At 39.2% G+C, this 18,512-nt stretch overlaps 2 protein-coding genes across 2 annotated transcripts; one reads left to right on the top strand and one right to left on the bottom strand.

The window, feature by feature from the left end:
- Window positions 1-5,687: 5,687 nt before the first annotated feature.
- c1ql3b (complement component 1, q subcomponent-like 3b) lies at window positions 5,688-7,006 on the top strand. The gene is made up of 2 exons (XM_026313909.1): window positions 5,688-6,299; window positions 6,613-7,006. Exons 1-2 carry the CDS (start codon window positions 5,688-5,690, stop codon window positions 6,790-6,792), a joined length of 792 nt encoding a protein of 263 aa, XP_026169694.1. The 3' UTR covers window positions 6,793-7,006.
- Window positions 7,007-8,236: 1,230 nt separating this feature from the next.
- pter (phosphotriesterase related) lies at window positions 8,237-11,780 on the bottom strand. Its single transcript, XM_026314650.1, is given in 6 exon segments — window positions 8,237-8,749; window positions 8,906-9,046; window positions 9,829-10,094; window positions 10,600-10,761; window positions 10,763-11,066; window positions 11,679-11,780. Coding segments are annotated over 5 exon segments (1,050 nt in total). The 5' UTR covers window positions 11,033-11,066; window positions 11,679-11,780; the 3' UTR covers window positions 8,237-8,538.
- Window positions 11,781-18,512: the final 6,732 nt, after the last annotated feature.

The following is an 18,512-nucleotide window of genomic DNA, read 5'->3' as shown; positions in this document are numbered from 1 at the left end:
ATCTATCCATACTGGGTAAGTTTCAGCATACCTCTAAAACAAGTGTATTTTAAAACACTTATTGTTTTATGAAACCATGCAGACCATATATTTTGCAGTTTAGTTCTTTGTTGTACAGTTATCACCTTTTCATCTTCTGTTTTCTATATTGTTGCTAAACCTCCAACAGGATGCGACTCGTGATTCAACATCTTATTCACACACTGTATGGAAGGGATGACAACTGTGGCTTTGAGCTTCTGCTGGAGGACAGAAGGACGATGCAGAAAGGGGAAGTTTCATATTAGCGACATGAAATTTTGCTGCAGGCAGAAATGCTCAAAAGTAAATGACAGCAATCAGCAGCATTCCTCAAACAAGTGAGCTTGTACTAATCAAAAGACAGCAAACAGAAATATGTCTTATTATTGTTATAGTATTGTATTAGGCAAATATAAATTACATTTCAGTGGTATGTACGATTGTGTGTTATGAAACATTAAGGGCCTAATTTATAGCAATTTCTGTTTGCTTGTTTAAAGGTGCCCTGTGGAGTGTTCTTGTAAAGGCTGTTAGTCACAAAAACCTGTTGTGTGTAAACTTGGGGGTCTAACAAACATGTTGAATGCAATTTTCTCCCCATAGAGCAGATTTTGCTTAAAACATAAATAGCCAGTCTTACTTGACTTCCTTTGCTGGCACATTGCTTCCTATCTTTCCATGTCACTGCCACCTGCAGGTCAGTGCAATAGTGTGACACCACCGGGAAGACAGTTTAAGAAAAACAAATCTCCACGTGTGGTGAGGTGCAGTGATGTCGGGTGGCTGAACTAGAATTGAGAAAAACTAAACATGATTCTGCAAAACATCTGAAACAAGGTCAGCTGCATTAAAAACAAATGATACAAGTAAAGTACTCTCAATGCCCTGGTGGACTTTTTTCTCATTTAAAGATAATGAAACTTTTTCCTCTCAAATTACAGAAAGAAGGTCAAAATTGGGTAATATTCCATTTTAGTAATGCCTGCATTAAGAAAATGCTCAAGTTCAATCTATGAATCCTCATCCAGGATATCTGTTTTTTGTTGTTGTTGTTTTTACATTTTCACTACAAATGACCTTCAGTGCTCATCAGAAACTCTGAATCCTTCTTTTCTATGCTTCTCTCATGTGGGACGCTTACAGTACGGAGACATACCCAATGCTTCTATTCACTTAGAAATCTGAATTAATGAAAGTCCACACAAGTACATAAACCACTTTTCATCCACACTGACGAATGAAGAATAAAAAGAACAGAACAAATGAAAATAAAGTTCTGCCTGTCAACTGGAAGAAAGTAATGAAATCAAATAAAAGAGTCACCAATCACACCTTGATTTTTACTTGAATGAAAAGATGTGTTCTCCAACATGCAGTTAAATCCCCCCCCCACAGACGACTGTGATTGCTTCTCCATCTTAAATACAGTACAGGACCAGGTTTGAGTGGGCGGTGTGATAACGCATTCTGTTACCCCCCCCCCCCGCTGCGCTGAACTGACGAGCCAAACCTTTTCACTGGCTTTTCTGTGAAAAAGAAAAATAAACACTCAAATTTTGAAAGAGCAAAACATGTGAAAAGTACTGAGGCGCATGAATTTTATCACTGCCCGGCACACATGGTGTTTTGTCAGTTGATAAACACTTTGGTGTCAATGGTCACATCATTTTTCTGTTTATATCCTGGGCTGGTAATGAGAGCTCCATTCAGTTTCTATCCCATTCACCACATAAGTTGTTTGACAAACCTGTCTTGGTTTTGATTGTCATAACCACAGCTGAACTCTGCTTAGACACTCAGGTCAGGCTACGTAAATATCATGCATATTTCATGCAGCATCACACTTATCTGACAAAGGGATTTATTTTTTTTTTTTTTTTGGGGGGGAATTGAAATCATGCCTCATATTTCATTAGACACTCGGAAAGTCTCCGGTCTGTGGTCAGATGGGCTGTATGTTTTATTCATGTCCTCTGAACATCTGCTTGTCCGGATGTCAAAAATCATCAGGCTCCCCCAGGACTCCTGCCTGACTGGCTGTAAATGAACTCCAAAGTCGTGACTCAAAACAACCTGTCAGGGCTCTCCTCCACCAGAGGAATCTTTCAATACAGCAGCGGAGGTGAGCTGAGTAACTAAGATCTTGTGCTGGAAAAGATTGATGAAAGTCAAGTATGGACATATGCAAGATCTTTTTTTTTTTAAACAGCCATAAAAAATGTACAATGATTCACTTGGTGTGATACTGTGAAAAGCTCTCTAATACAAGTTGTGCCTTCTTCCCACAGCTTTTGGTGGATTTTGACACTGCTGTTCACTTTGGCTCCTGGTCGACAAGTCTCCCTGAGTCACTGGAGGCTTGTGCCAACTGGAGGGAAAGAGCCTGACCGCTAACAAGTGCTCACTGACTCATATCTGCCACAGTATGTCCCACTGTGTTTGTGTGTGCGCGTGTGTGTTTTTATATATTATTCTATTAGCTATATACTATTCTATTCCTCACTTTGCACCCTTCCCACAGAAAATGTGCTCTTTTAGAAACGGTTATGTATTTAAGCTCACATTCACTGTCCTCTCAAATTGCTTAAATGAATCAAATTAAATGAGCAATTAAAAAATAAAATGATTTATTGTGTCTTCAGGGTAAATCCTGATGAACCTACTATGAATCTGCCTCCGTGTTTGGTAAGATCAAACATGGCTGACTTGACATTCAGAAATGCTGTCAACAAATTACACTTCACATAACTAAGATTCGAATACAAACACTTCATATGGCATTCGACTGACTCATCAAATAATGTCAGGCTAGATATTTCCCACTCATTCAATCTGTATGAACATTCAAACACATAACCTGAAAACACTCTTCAATTAGGTGAACACACACAAAAACACACACACGAAGGAGCCACATGGAGGGATATATGTTTGGATTCATTTAAGCTTGAAGGTGATTTTAAATATTGTTTTATGTATTTATATAAAGAATCTGCTTCGGGTGAATATGCAAAGGAAATAAGCTGCATTTGAATAGTCGTTCATGCCTGGACATTTTTTTCCCTTTGTTTTAATCTTTCAAATGTCATCTCTCGTTTTAATATCTTGAAATGACCTTGCTGTATCTGTTCGGATGGAAGGGTGAAGTCTTACCATCCTGAGATTGTATGCAGTGAAAGGTAAATTCAGTTATACAAAGTCATATAAATCAAGTCACCTATTAAATGCATGTGACCATATAACATTGGAAGATTGTATTTTTAGAAACCTGCTGCTGCTGTTTTGCCATAATTTATTGTTCTGTCACACTGTTTTATTTTCCTTTATGGTCTGTTAATTTAATTAGCTTGGTTTTATCTGTTGTCAGGGTTTGAGTTTCTTTTAGCAGATGGATGGTTTTAAGGTGGATATTGTTAGGTTTTCACTTTTTTATATTCAGACCTGTTTTTTAAAGAAATTATTTACATGAAGTATTTTACATTGTTGACAAATTCCACTGCGTGAGAAGGTGTGGTCCTTTATTCCCCTGCATGGTGGCAGTAATTGCACATTAACCCCTTATTATGGGTTGTTGTGTTTGTTGTATGTGTTGTAAGTAGGGCTTGGCCTTTTTATTGACGCCACCATTCTCAGAGCTTCATTGGTGTCCTAGAAATTTTTATGATTGTTTCTAGTTGAACCCAAAGACTCCTCTGGTTCACAGTATCTCTTTGTCTCTATTTTATTGGGGATAAAAATAGGTCAAAATGTATTCAGTTCTGCCCTAAATGTTACCAGTCGTCAGCAACAATGGGCCAAGTTTTCTGGCCAGGCATTGCCTTAAAATGGTTTCTGGGTCTCAATAACTGAAATGCCCTTGTATATTTAAAAAATAGACCCAAATATGGCACTGTTGAGTGTAACTTTAAATGAGTGTAACATCATTTAAAGCCTGTTCAAATTAGAGACAGAAGTTCCCCTGCTGCTTTGTAAGTTTAAGTAAACTTAAGTTCTCTCTCCTTCCAACACTTGATTGCTAATGCCTAAGGTGAGCAGACACCTTAACTGTGCATCCATCCCACCACCCTCCCATCTTAGACTTTTCTTTTTCTACTGTTTTCTTTATTCTTCCCTCTTATTGAAATGTGATAAATTATTAAAAAGAGTTAAATGATAACTAAACTTGATTCATAAGGAGCCACACAAGATCCATTTAGATGTAAAAGGAAGCACCGGTTTGTGGCTATAAAACATTTTCAATGTGTCTTTTATTTATTTGTACACGTTGTACACATGTACACATTTAAATGCTTTTGCACATCTTTAACAGAATAAGACCTTTAATAGTCTACTTGTAATTCAATTTTAAACCTCATTATTCAATATATTCTCATGGCCATTTTAACTATCTTTTTAGGAGCGCCATCAGTTCTGTATGGCACTTAGTGAGATCATGAGTCAACAAACACATTTTCCATAGAATCTCATTCAGGCTGCAATCAGCACCTCCCAAACAAACTAGGCTATCTGTGTTTTTCCTTCTTGTTCATCTATCTCTCCACCTGGCTGTGAGGTGCCATCGATACAGACTGACACCCTCTGCATTCATGAGCACATCATCATCTGCCCTCCTCACCAGGAATTAGCCCTTCATCACTCAAACCTCACTAAAAGCCACAGTGCTGAAGTTTTATCTGGACAGGACATTTCGTTTTGAATCCCAGAAGCCAATAGAACTGCTTCTTTTTTTAGTAGAAAATCCAGCTGTAAATTTTAAGTGAACTATCACTTACTGGGACTATTATTACAACCCAAGCTTTTGGGATTATATAAAATTGTAGCTGCTAATGGTGAATTCCTACTGGTAATTAAGTGATCTCGCCCTATTTTTCCTCAGAATGCCTCAGCATTCAGTCATTTCATCAGTCTGTATCTGTGTTAAGTCTTCCCTCTTTGCCAGCTCCCAGTGACACACTCCTTCTTTTCAGTGGCTCTATAGATTTTCTCCAAATGATAAATTGGACACGGGGAACCACTGAGGTGTGAACAGGTGCCAAAGGAACATAGCTTTTAGTCTTTAATTGGCCTAATTATGCTCAAGAGCTTTGGAGCGGTTTGGATAACCGCTAATAACATGTTGTGGGATGTAACGTTGCGAGCATCAATAAAAAAAAAAGTATCTTACAAAACTAAATGGCACAAACTTGCTCCTGAACTTCACAAATGCATAAAATTAAGTTGTCACGTCTCAAAGTTGCATCTGTGTTTGTGTGTTGTTCACTTTCTCTCTTTTGATTGAAGAAATGCATGGATTCTATCCCATCCATCACCACCACCCCTCCCCTCACTCTCCAAACAGAAAAAAGGGTAACGCTTAATTTCTAGCCCATTCTCTCCTGTGGCATCGCGGTGGGCAGAAACTTGTGCAGCAAAACCACAACGCATTTTGTTTTCTTTGTCTTCTCACAGTGTTTTATTGTTTTTGTTAAAGTGGAAATGAAACGTTTGGACGGATACTGCAGCGCGTAAAAGTTGTGGATGGTTACTTTTGCGCATAAACATTTAAAGGACTATTTTGTCTACAAAACACAAGAACAGGTCAAATTCTTCCCTCTGCAAAAATATCGCCCACAAGCAGGCTGGAAGACCATTCACTCCGGAGAACACCACGAATCCGCAGAGTGCAGATGATCGCAACTGGTGTTTGTGGCGTCGCGCTGGTGCTGGTGCTGGTGGTTCTGATCCCGGTCGTAGTGAATACCGCCGGGACTCCTGCACGCTACGAGATGCTCGGATCCTGTCAGATGGTGTGCGACTCCCATGGGACCACGGCCACTGCAACGGCAAAGGCAACCAATCCGGTCAAAGACAACCGCTTGGTTCAGTCGCTTCCGACGTTTATCCAAGGTCCTCAAGGAGAACCGGGACGCGTCGGGAGGATGGGTCCAAGGGGTCCGGTGGGCGAGCCCGGACCACCTGGACCTGCTGGTCCTCCCGGGGAAAGAGGGCCACCAGGCCCGCCGGGTCCACCCGGAGCAATTGGGCCAACTGGTGCCATCAGCGCTGCCACTTACAACACTGTCCCAAAGATAGCGTTTTATGCAGGACTGAAGAAGCAACATGAGGGCTATGAAGTGCTGAAATTCGACGACGTAGTCACAAATCTTGGCAACCACTATGATCCCTCTACAGGGAAATTCACCTGCTCAATACCGGGGATTTATTTTTTTGTCTACCATGTGCTGATGAGAGGCGGCGATGGAACCAGCATGTGGGCTGACCTCTGTAAAAACAACCAGGTGGGACCATTTATGGTATAACTGTATAACAGTCCTTTATCTTCTTAGCTTCACACTTTAGTTGCCTATTTATTTACAATACGCAGTGAAACGCTTTTTGTTTTCTGTATTTTTACGCACATGCTTTACGCGCGGTTGTACATAAGAAGGCGCTTCAGTTCTAGGTTTTCTGTAACATTTAAAGTTTAAGAAAGTTGTTTGAAGGTCGTCAGAAAGCTGAATAACTGATCTGTCGTTTGTTAGTTGCCCTCATGTGATAGAATTGCCCGCAATAAAGACATTTATCATCAGAAATGCCTAATCCACTTTCCAGGTGAGAGCCAGTGCCATCGCCCAAGACGCAGACCAGAACTACGACTATGCCAGCAACAGTGTTGTCCTACACCTTGAGCCCGGGGATGAGATTTACATCAAACTAGACGGCGGGAAGGCGCACGGGGGCAACAATAACAAATATAGCACCTTCTCCGGTTTCATGCTGTACGCTGATTGAGACTCGGGAAAGATCTGCTGAGGCGGAAGATGTGTCCTGCATATCGCTTGCTTCACTGCTCATACTCGATTCAATGCCAGGTGGATTATTAGAGACAGAGCTCACCATTTCCATATTGCAAATGAGTCAAGGAAGATGTGGAGGAAGTCGTGCGAAAAAGGGGAACTGTGCTTTGCACCAGCGCGGAGCTTACAATTTAATTGCAGGGTAGTGATAGGCCTAATGAATTTTAATTTGTACAGCGTCGAACTGTACCCGTCAGGTTGATTAGTGTCGCTACTGCTCCCTGAATGAACTCTATAGCTTTACAAATTAACTTTGCTGATGTGTCAAACATACTGTAGCTGCTGTAGTAACATACTGAGTGAATGTAGACTTAAAGTACAATGTATTGACCTTTAGCACTCAATTATAAATACTAGAAAGATACATAATCATTGCTGTTCACATTGTTAGTCCATGCGTGCTATATTTTTCAAAAATATGTGACAATTGTATTTTGAGTAAATGTTCAAGTCTGTGGTAATGCATGCTTGTAAAAGGTGACATTTTAACTGTGCAGTGTAAAAAGAGTTTAAAGAGAAACAGAAATGTGTAAAAGGCCATTCTCGTGTCCGCATTGAAAAGTCACTAAGTGATCATTGTGAGTCTTTTTCTTGTATGTATGACAGCTGCCTGGGGCAACAGAGTGGCCTGGTGGTTAGTCACCATCACAAAACTGGATTGTCGCACTGACAGAAACGTTTCCTCCAGCTTGACAACATTCATCGATCAGCCCGCTGATTGTTAAGCCCCTCCAGATAAGACTGTCAGTTAAAATGTTAAAAAAAAGAAGAAAAAAGTTAAATTAAATCCTCTGACTCACTTTCTAATCCTCTCAAGAGATTAATCAAAGTTATATAGTTATATATAGTTGTTCGGTGCACAGTCAGCTGTGGCGATCATGCCATTGATCATGTGGTGAAGTCACCCTGTGAGGCCACCTGTTCCCAGATGAGAGGAGAACATGTCCTTCATCTGGACTTGCCAGCCAGTCAGCCTCCCATAGACACCCAGGCCCCCACTGTGGGGCAACAGGACAACTTATCCAACACAGGCACTTTGTTCTGAGAGCAGAGCAGCATACTGATTACTAACGGGCTCATTATTTTTCTTCCAGAAAAACGTGTTTATAGAAATGTCACATGAATACAAAGAAATCATCCACAACATTGACATTAAAATTGAAAAATCAATTAGCACCATATCTGTGAGCACCACTGTAGACAAAACCTTGAGGGAATAGAAAATATTTGTCCTAGATTGCATTCAAATTTCTGCACACAAAAAAAAAAAGCTATTTTTTGGCATAAATGAGATCAAAACAAGACTGCTAATGAGAGTTATTGTGATCCTCAAAGGCCCATTTATATAATTTGCTTACAAAGTTAAATATTGTGCAGACTCAAATATGAAATTGAGTTTTAATGAATGTCTCTATTTAATAATCAGCAATTATTTTCCATTGAAAAAATGACAAGTGTTCTTTTACTAAAAAAATGAATCAATTAGTAATATATGTAATGTTAATGACATTGCATATCAATTTACATATACATCCCATAAACCTATTGGTTTAAAAAGAACATTTCTAAATCATTTTGGACTGTGATTATTACAATATTGAAGTTTTCATTGTGACGTGTTCTGAGGATAAAATAACAGCTACATCACCATGCCTGTCTCTGGTGTCCTTTTTTTTAAACTTCATTTGAAGGTCAGCAAGTGTTTTGGGTTGTCAATGAGGATCTTATCCACCTGGTGCTGCGTGATGCCCCTGGTCAGCATCTTCGGCACAATGTTCTTCAGGATGTGAGAGTAGCCATGGCCGCCGTACTTGGTCAGGCGATTCTTGGTGTGGATGTCATGTGCCATCAACAGCTTGTCTTCATAGCCCTCCTTCAACAGCATCGCCAAGCTAAACAAAACAGAAATGTGAAAAAATAAGGAGCAATAAACAGAACATTCTGACCTAGATTTACAGGACAGAGATATTTTTTTAAGTGTCAAGTGTGGATGAATCAATGTGGTCACACTTGCAGATTAAGTCAGTTTACTGATCAGTGTCTCTCACGTTTGGACTCTTTGGTTGTCACTGGGCATGTCCACCTCCAGGTTAAATGGGTAGTTCAGCATCTCTATTCCAAACAGATCATACTCCAGGTAACTCCCCAGTTTTCCAAACTCAAGCAGTTCACCTTTATCGAATATAGTCCTGTATAAAGAGAAAAGAAATGTGATGAAGCCAAGGTGCAACATGTTTCTAAAAATATTCAGTTTTCATACGGCAATAAATACTTAACATGCAGTACAATTACTGGACCTCCCTAAGAATGGAAAACACCTGCAGCCAGCATAGCAGTGACTCATATGAAGCAGCTCTAAGAAATACTGGGATCAACTGCAGAATGATAAAGCTATATTAACTGATACAATCTGTCTTTCGCCCAGCTTACGTGAGAATTTGAAGTGAAGAAGATAAAATTAGCATTTTAATTGACTTGATAAATAAAAATGCTTTTCTCAAATTGAATGTATATGCTAAATCTTACCTGTACTATCTTCTTGTATTTACATATCTGACTCAAAAAACTACAAACGAGGGTAATAGTTTTTGGCTTCAAGTTATTTTAACCAACCCTGATTTGTTTAAAACATCAGAGAGTAATAAAAAATTAGAAGAAACTGAAACATTAGCAGATACTGCACTGGTTTGCCTCTAAAACAGGATCCAAATGGTATTTGTAAATCAGATTATTTATTAAAATTTCCCCTTGATTTTCAAAATTACTGATAATTTGAAAATACTTAAGAGATGTTTACTTTTAGTAAAACAGAAGAGGAAAACAAACACTAGACAGGAACAAGCAGCAGGGGGCTCAATGGTAAATGTGGTTTTAATTCTGAGGTAAACCAGCAAAAAGTTGATGCTGTTATGTCAATCAAATTACACATTTCAACTTTTAGAAAAGAAAACAGTTTCCAGGCATTTCTCACCTGTCCATGTGAGACATGACAGTTTTACTGATATCACCACCGGCCTCCTGGAGAATCCGGATAATTTCTGCTGGAGCAGCAGGATTCCTGCCAGGGTGAATGATGACAGGGCACCCGAGCTGAGCCTGAGCATGAGCCGTGGCCCTCAGCACCTTCTTCTCGCTCTCTGTGATGGGCCAGCCGGTCCCAATCTCGCCGATCACGCCACAACGGATGTCTGTGCCGTCTGCGCCGTGAAGCACCTCGCTGACAATTATGTCGCTGAGCTGATCAGCAGGAAAGGAGAAGTTAGTCAAAGCAGGTCGACATCACACATTAAGACCAGTTACAGGCAAATTAATACATTAATTAATAAATTCTGATTTCTCTGTTCTGGCTCTTTAGCAGCTCTGATGAACACAAATAAAGCAGATGTCGGTTTTGCAGAATAATATCTAAATACCCACAGAGTAAACATTATATACAGCCTCAATGTGCCACCATTAAAAAGACTAAACAAAGCAGCCAGAGACCTGTTCAAATCGATAAAAGATACAGAAGAAATTCCTCCATATAAACACAGAATCTGTTGAGCCAATGGGTGATAGATCAAATTGTCAGCACAACAAATTGATGCAGGACGTTCCTCGTATCTAATGACAGAGACATACAATACCAGTGCCCTCACATACTAATGATACTTCCACAAGTTGAAACTGTATTATACCTTGCCATTAAAGTGTGTGTGCCTTATTTAGGCTGAAAATGCTGCTGCTACAGACTGTACCACACCTTTTCCACACTCATTTTCTTAGTGGTCTCAGAGTGGGTGCAGTCTACATAGTACCCTGCTCCTGCGATGATGTGGACCCCGGTGTCCTTCGACAGCTGCCTCAGGGTTGGCAGGTCCCGGTCAATGCCTGTGGTGGTGTTCTCTACTATTGCCCCCCCCCCCGGCCTTCCTGTAGGCCAGCAGCTCATCCCGCACAGCACTGGTCTCCTGCTGCAGCAGCAGGTTCTCGTGGCTGCTGTAGGGGTTCTGTCTCAGCCAATCCATGTGCTGCATCTGGAATGGGTTCTCCGCCACTGCCTCATCACCTGAATGAGGAGGGAAATAGCAGCATTCGAAGCTCATGGTCAGGTGCTCATGGGTCATGGTGCGGCCCAGTTGGTCTGGATCCACCAAACCCAGAACAGTTTGGACCTTCCCAGTCAGCTCTGCCATGATGCTCTGATCAGTGTTCAGCGTTTCCAACGACCTGAAAGAACACAACATACAGAGATGACAGAGAAACATCCTGTCCAGCATTTTTATTGATCAAATAAATGCCAAAACCAAGCAACAGGGAGTCACTAGTGTCATTAGTGAGATGTCCAGTAATATGTTACTCTTATAAACATGTTGAACTACATTAATTCACAATAAATAAACCATTGTCTTAACAAAAGTTAACTACCAGGTGAATGAAAACGCTTCATACGTTTTTCTAAACTGTGTGTTTGACTACAGACTAGGACAGTGTCCAGCAGAGGTCACTCTTTTTTAGGTTAGCTAATCGTTGACCGGGCTGACTTCACAGAACATGGAGGAGCGGAACCTTTGGACTGTACTGTCTGACTAAAAGCTCCGTTCATTTCGTCGCCTTCTTCCAGCTCGAGTCCCAACAGGTTCTGTTTTGCAAAAATACACATAACTATCCACAGCCCTGTTATAACCAGAGGCGTTTTGTGCAGCGTCGAAATCACCAGAAAACAACGTGACAATACAGCCTGTGACAATACTCTCACAGCTTCAACATGAAGAGAACTGTCGATTAAAGTTTGAGCTTTGTTTCTGCAACGTGTCTGAATCGCGGAAAAACTTTTCTGACCTTGTTCCTTCTTGTTCTGGTCCACTCCCAGCAGCCGCCGAGCACAAACAGACACAGCCTGCCGTAGCGAGAAACGTCACGAGAAGTGGGACTCATCGCGATACTTCAGCGGCGATCACAGTGTTATGTCTAAAAAAAAACAACCCAATAATAAACTAGTTCATGTGATAAAATTTGCTCAGGACATCGGCCCTTCAGTTTAAGCTTTTTTCTATGATTATCATTATTTTGATTGGCTTTAGATTTTACATTTTAAAATTCTGTTTTCCTTTCGCAGTTTATTGTATGTTAATTTCATTTTTAGAGGACTAAGTAGGCTATTTGTTATTCAGTTGCTGTCCTATTTTGTCATTTGCTCCAATAAAGCTAAATAAAAATTGAAGAAAATAAATCAAAATTTATTATAGAAATAGATTAAGATTTCTTTTTCAGTTGATACACATACATTTTGTATGTTTATTTAGCACTAAAGCAAGACTTTAAAAAAATGGTAGCAAATAGTTAACCTTGAAACTACAAACAACTACATTTAGGCACCATTCAAGTATTAAATTCTATTACAAACAAATGGGTAATATATCATTGTAATGGGGTGGCATTTAAAATATGGTTGATATCATAATGTAGTCATTTGAGGAGAACATAAGATGATGCAGAGTTTGGGAGACAGACTGTGAATCTTTCTGGTTCTATGCTCCTCACTCAGCAGATGGTCTCCACAGCATCATTTGGTCCTCTGTTGCAGGGAACTGCCCTGTGAATAGTCACCATTACACTGACCATTCCTACAAATGGCTGAGCAATGGTCCATCCCCATACTTTAGGGCCTACGCCACCCATTTGTCTGCAAGATGACTACTCTGTAGAAATGCAGACTGCTGAGATTTAAAACAAACATTTGGGGCCCTTCTCATTTTTGTGTCTCAGCTCAATGTCTTTTGTTTGTATTAGCTGAGAAAAGGAAGGTGAAGTCAGGCCAGCCGCATGCAGGTGCAGAAACATGCCACACTTTTCTTTGTTTCTTCAAGGGCCATAGAACAAAAATGAAATGTAGATCTACCATCTCTCGAGCAGGCGACTGTGTCTTAAGCTGTAAGGAGATTCATTTTTTTGATTCACCTTATCACTGTAATTCTTTTATCATCTCCTGTAGCAAGAACTCTCTGGGTTGTTAACAGGAAATCCTGAATTCTGATGTAAAGCTTTTGACCAGGTTCCTGTTCCAGTATCCAGCTCCAGTCAAGTCCAGTTCAAGATTATACATTAGTTTCATTAAACAATAATTAAAATTAATCTGTGCAATGTAAACCTTCTGAATATGTGCAATGCAACTAGCATACCTAATAAAACTAAATTTAGGAATACATTTTGACACAAGGACCCTGATAAAAGACAAACCAATGAGAACGATGAACTGTGAAATTAAAGTAAACTAATAAACACTATATACATAGAAAATGAATACTTTTAGCTACTATGATAGCAGGAGGAAGAATACATTTTAAAAATAGACAATATTAATAATAATAATGAGGCATATCACCTGTCAACGGAGTTTTAAAAAGTGCTTTGCAGAGTATAAAAAGAACAAAGTAAGGCACGGCAACAGGGCTGCAAAATAAATGTATCATTTTAAAAACTGAGCAGAGTTTATATGGTAAATGTGTTTTGGAGTGCTGTTGCTGTTGAGCCCAGAGTGTCATCCCACTGCAGGGTTTCTCATTACAGACAAGAGAAGATTGTCACTCCCATCCATCTGTGCAGCATGTTTCAGGGAGATTCTCAGGAAGAAGGATGGGTAAAACCACACTTTCCCCTCTGGATGGACCCAAGAAACAGCTTAACATGAATTTGAGTTTGGTGCATTGTCTGCGTATTATGGATGTTTTTTTTTTTAATCATTTAATACCAGGTTTATTTTTAAAGGCTTTTTTATTAATATAAAATGTATTAGGAACATGGATTCTTATCCTTTAAACTCATGACTGGACACACCTTTAAAAACTATATTTTCCTGTTCCTCTCTGTAGTTAGGCTGTATATTCAATGTTGTTCTTCAATAGACAGCTTCATTAAGGCAGCCAGTGTTTGCAAGCTAAAGAGAGAGAGTCTGGAGGCCTGCATCTCCAGGTTCGGTGGAATGTTGTGATCTGGTGCCCTCTGCAGACAGAGAGGAGGCACATTAGTTTGCAGTTTAATGTGGCTAAATAATCTTTATTGGTATATAATGTATTTCTGTCAAATGACACAGTAGCTGTTGCTCAACATTACACTTAAAAGTAAAAATATGCACTTAGCATTGCTAGAGGAAGAAATGTCAATCAGTTTAGATGAAATGAATAGTAATAAAGCCAGTGATTTGTTGTAGGGTTTATTTGTTGGTCTTTATCTAATTGTTGCACTGGTTAGACTGGCCATAGAGGCCTCATTGATTATGAATCAATAGGTTTGTTTCTAGAAATTACACTGAGATAACAAATTATTATTAGGCCAAAAAACAAAACAAAACAAAAAAACAAGGCAGGAATATTATAATGATAAAACAGAAAAGTGGCTTCCTCAAACTGTTGCCACATTGTTTGAAACACACAGTTGTAAAACATAATATATGCTGAAGACATAAGTCTCATACTGGACACTGTAATTCAGGTTTAAAGCATGGCGACACATAAAATATAAAGTGTGCAGACAGGATGAGTTACTGTTTGACTAAATGCCGGACTTTGGACATGGTATTATTCTTCTATTGCAACATCTTTGAGCCTAAATCTGGTGAAACACCCATGAACTTTAAAGAAATTGATGTTAGAGCTAAAAGAAATTACATATTTAAGCAAAAATATGATCAGAGCACAAACTGCACATGGCAGTTCCACATTTGCATTTATATATTTATAATCTAAAAAGCTAAACTAAAGCTTTATGTTATGGTGAAAAAAGCACATAAACAAGTTATATTTCAAACATACGTTATTTATCAAAAGAAAAAAAATCCAACAACCATCACCAGTGTGAAAAATCTCTGATATGCATATTAGATGGGAAAACTTTTCATTTTTAATAGTGGAGTCTGATGTGTTAATTTACCTTTTCCTTTTTCTTTTTTTACTAGAATGTTAAACAGGGCTAAAACCTTATCTGTGCATTTGCTCATTTATTTAGACTACTTTTAAACTCAGACTAAAGAAAGCATGAGTTTTATGTATTGTATCTCAAAGCCAGATCTATGGATTTACAATGTCCCTGGATGTACCAGAATGGGAAGTAGATAATGGATATATAGATGGTTGTACGAATGCTGCAATATGTGGCATTCCTTCATGATATGTACTCATCCTTAGAGAAGGCACATTATTTTGCAGTTGAATGCACAAATATTTGATGGAACCATGTTTGGCAAGGTGCTACTATGGTTTTGTCATTTAAGATGTTACACTGGAGTTCAGTGTCTCACAGTTTTAGCAAGACAAGCAATGACACATATGCCTTTATGTGTTGCTGTGACTCTACTGCTTGTGCATGTATTGTGGGCAGAGGAGTAAGATGCTAGTTAACATAAAATTAGTTATGCTTACTAGCAATTGGCTACACATTTTTGTGTGGGCCTTAGGTGCATGTTTCTATCACGATTCCTGAACACTTCATTTTAACGTTACTAATTCTGCCTCTTTGCCTCAGGTCCCTGATTTAACATGGTACTTTTCTCACTGTCATTCCTTTTTTGTCCACCAGATGTCCTCAGAATTCCCCCACCTGTTCCAGCACCTGATCAACCATGCCCACTCCCACACCTGTTCCCAGTTTTCCAATTAACCCAGTCACCATGTATGCCTGCCTGTTTCACCAGCCCTTTGTCAGATTGCTGTATTTCTGTGGGTTGTTGTTTATGCTGTAGGGTCTTGTTGTCACTCTGTCGTATGTTATTACCTGTGATCAAAACCAGATTTTGCACTGGCTTACAAGTCTATTTTAATGGTTCATTGAACCCTTTGTCACTGCACCCGCCTGCCTGCATTTGGATCTTCTGTGCCTATTTTTCACACACCAGTCATGACATGTTTCCACTTTACCAGCTGGTCTCTTTTATGAATTTTGCTTCAATATATTTATTAGCAATGACAGCCACTTGTATGGCTCCTTGTGCTTGTTTGTGATGCTCTGGTTCTGCCGTGGTTTAAGGGAAAGGAAGAAGAAATCACTGAATTTTTCAAATCTCATATTCTCTTTTGTTGTGAATTTCACTTCTATGAATGTAGACATCCAGTGTTGTTTTCTGCTGGTAGTCTCAGTCTGACCCTGAGATTTTCTATTGTGCTTCTGATCAGCAAACCAAGAAAGGTCACCTGACCTGTTATAATTACCAGGTGCATTATACAATGTAAATCAAGCATAGAGGTATTTCACAGAGTATACGACAAAACGCCTGGTCAGTATCACTACATTGTTAAGTAATTGAAAATCCTCTCCATATGGTACATTTGATTGTTAGCCATAAGCCCAAGGGGAATGGAGCTTGAACTATAATGATAGTGAAATATAATGAATATTGACAAAAAAAACCTACAACAAAGGTCAGTACCTTCTCTGTCAGATTCCCGTTCTTTTATATATTTTCAGAATATTTTGTATGTCCACCTTTTTATTTGATGACAGATTTACTCCTCTGGGAAATGGATCATACCAGTTTTGCAGAAATCTGTGGAAAGATATTTTGCTATTCTTAACAAATGGCTTTTCTCAGCTGCTCTCTGCTGGAGGGGTTTTGTTGTTCTACTTTAGATTTAAAATACTCCAAAGGTGTTCTGACCTCCTGATGACTGCAACTGTGTGTTTGGCTTACGTTCAGTAGCCTAACAGTGCTCTTGTACCCACAATCTGGTTTCTTACTTGTTCAGGCATTTCTTTACCCTGCGGAACTATGTTGCATTTGACACAACACAGGCCAAAACAGAAAATCGTTCTATTTGTTGTCTGATGTGATGAAGTTGACTGAAGGGCAATATCAACAGACCTTAAATATCAGACACAAACATATGGTTTTTATCTCATACATTTTTATTCATCAAAATAAAAGCAAAAGAACAATTGGCATGGTAGCAAACTGTAGACATAACTATAAAGGGATGACGGTTGTTATACAATAAGTTTAATATAATTTTTAAGTTATACATTTTTAGTCTTGGGTTATGAGTATTAACTTTAAGATCACTGATTACCTGAATTATCAGGTTATCACAAAATTACAAACTTTATGTGGTTGATCATTAACTTCCACCGACAAAACAGGCTCCGATTTTCTCTCTGCCATCTGGATAAAGACCTCACACTATCCAGACCAATTAAAAATATATGTGAATGAGTCACTAATAAATAAGTGGGCATTCATGTGGACTCCCAACCTAGCAGCTCAGATTTTTCCTTGTATTTATAGATTATGACAAAATGTACTGGGCAACTGTCCCAGAGCCCCAGAGCTCCAGGGGGCCCTGAAAGGGCCAGTCATGAAAACATAGTTAAATAGAACTTGTTCAAGAAATAAGCTAAGTTTCCTAAACAAACTGTCCTTCAATTGTGCAGCTTCTGGCTGTAACTTTGTAATGGGTGATGAAATGTACAACATTTTATTAGTGTTCGATTTGAATGTTTCTGTGTGACATGATAATACAGGACACGCTCTTTATGCACTCGTTTTATTTACAACATACAGTTTTTTTTCTTTATCCATAAAATGGATGGGTTAAAAACAAAATTATCCCAGACATTACACACACTGTGTTTTGTACAGATTATGTTTACTTCTTGTACACTATGCCTTGGTGTATATACTGCAGTAGAAGCTCTTGACTGCAGTGTTTGCAGAATGCTCCTCATCTCTTCCTCATCCATGCATCTGTGTTGTATTGACTGCTGTCTAATTGGCCCCATCTCCTTCCTTTAATGACACTCCAAATTAGCTCTAGTGCTTAACAGCGTGTGGCAAGGCAGACCAAAAAAGAACTGGAGAGTCAGGACATAAGCAGGAACAGGTTACAGAAGTGAGACTTCCTGCTTTCACCCACTCCACATCTAAAATGTCAGGTATCTTAAGCAGAAAGACCCATGTAAATGTGTAACCTTTTAAAGTTTGTGATCTACATCTGAAAGATGGAAAAACATTCACACTAGGTGAATTGTCTGTTGAGACAGTAAAAGAAGGATGAGGGCTACTTGGTAGCAGTGAGACGAGAAAAAAAAATTGCATTTCAAACCCATTTTATTGACAGCGTCTTGCCCTCAGTACAATGCAATGCAAGATTTGAGGTGCTGAGCACAAGAATAAATACGGCAATACATACAGTACCGACTCGCCTCACTGGTTGTCTTTAATTCATACTCACTGGAGCCATCAGATCCTCACCACAAACACACAAGCTGATGAGACATCACGCACAACACTGAGCCAAAGGTTTTTGCTTCCACCTTAAATTACAGTGGTCATGGATCAACATGGACTGATATGCGCTGCAATTCAGCATTGCTTTAGGAAAGGAAAGATATTCCTTTCTTTAAAATGCAAACATTTTCTTCCATCACTTTTGCCTGAAGATCCAAACAGGGAGGACAGACTGGAAGTTAGTTATTTTACATGGTTTATAAAATATAACAGTTTGGAATCTGTCAGCGTACCCAATGGAAATCTGCAAGCCTGATCAGTCACTTCAGGATGGAACAGTACGAGTGTCCGAATGATCCATGGTCAACAGCTGTGAAACAATGACATCTTAGTTTAACAACGGCATGCATTGCCCTTATATAGGTTTTATGTTTTTATCCCTTACTAATGATAATGAGATA

This window comes from Mastacembelus armatus, chromosome 17, assembly GCF_900324485.2.
Source record: "Mastacembelus armatus chromosome 17, fMasArm1.2, whole genome shotgun sequence".
NCBI classification, from domain to species: Eukaryota; Metazoa; Chordata; class Actinopteri; order Synbranchiformes; family Mastacembelidae; genus Mastacembelus; species Mastacembelus armatus.
Note: the sequence above shows the minus strand (reverse complement) of the source record. Positions and strands in the feature narration are given on the sequence as shown.

Coding starts and splice junctions, on each gene's coding strand:
- c1ql3b (XM_026313909.1), top strand. CDS start 5,688: ATGATCGCAACTGGTGTTTGTGGCGTCGCGCTGGTGCTGGTGCTGGTG. Junction 6,300..6,612: donor ACCTCTGTAAAAACAACCAG/GTGGGACCATTT, acceptor TCCACTTTCCAG/GTGAGAGCCAGTGCCATCGC.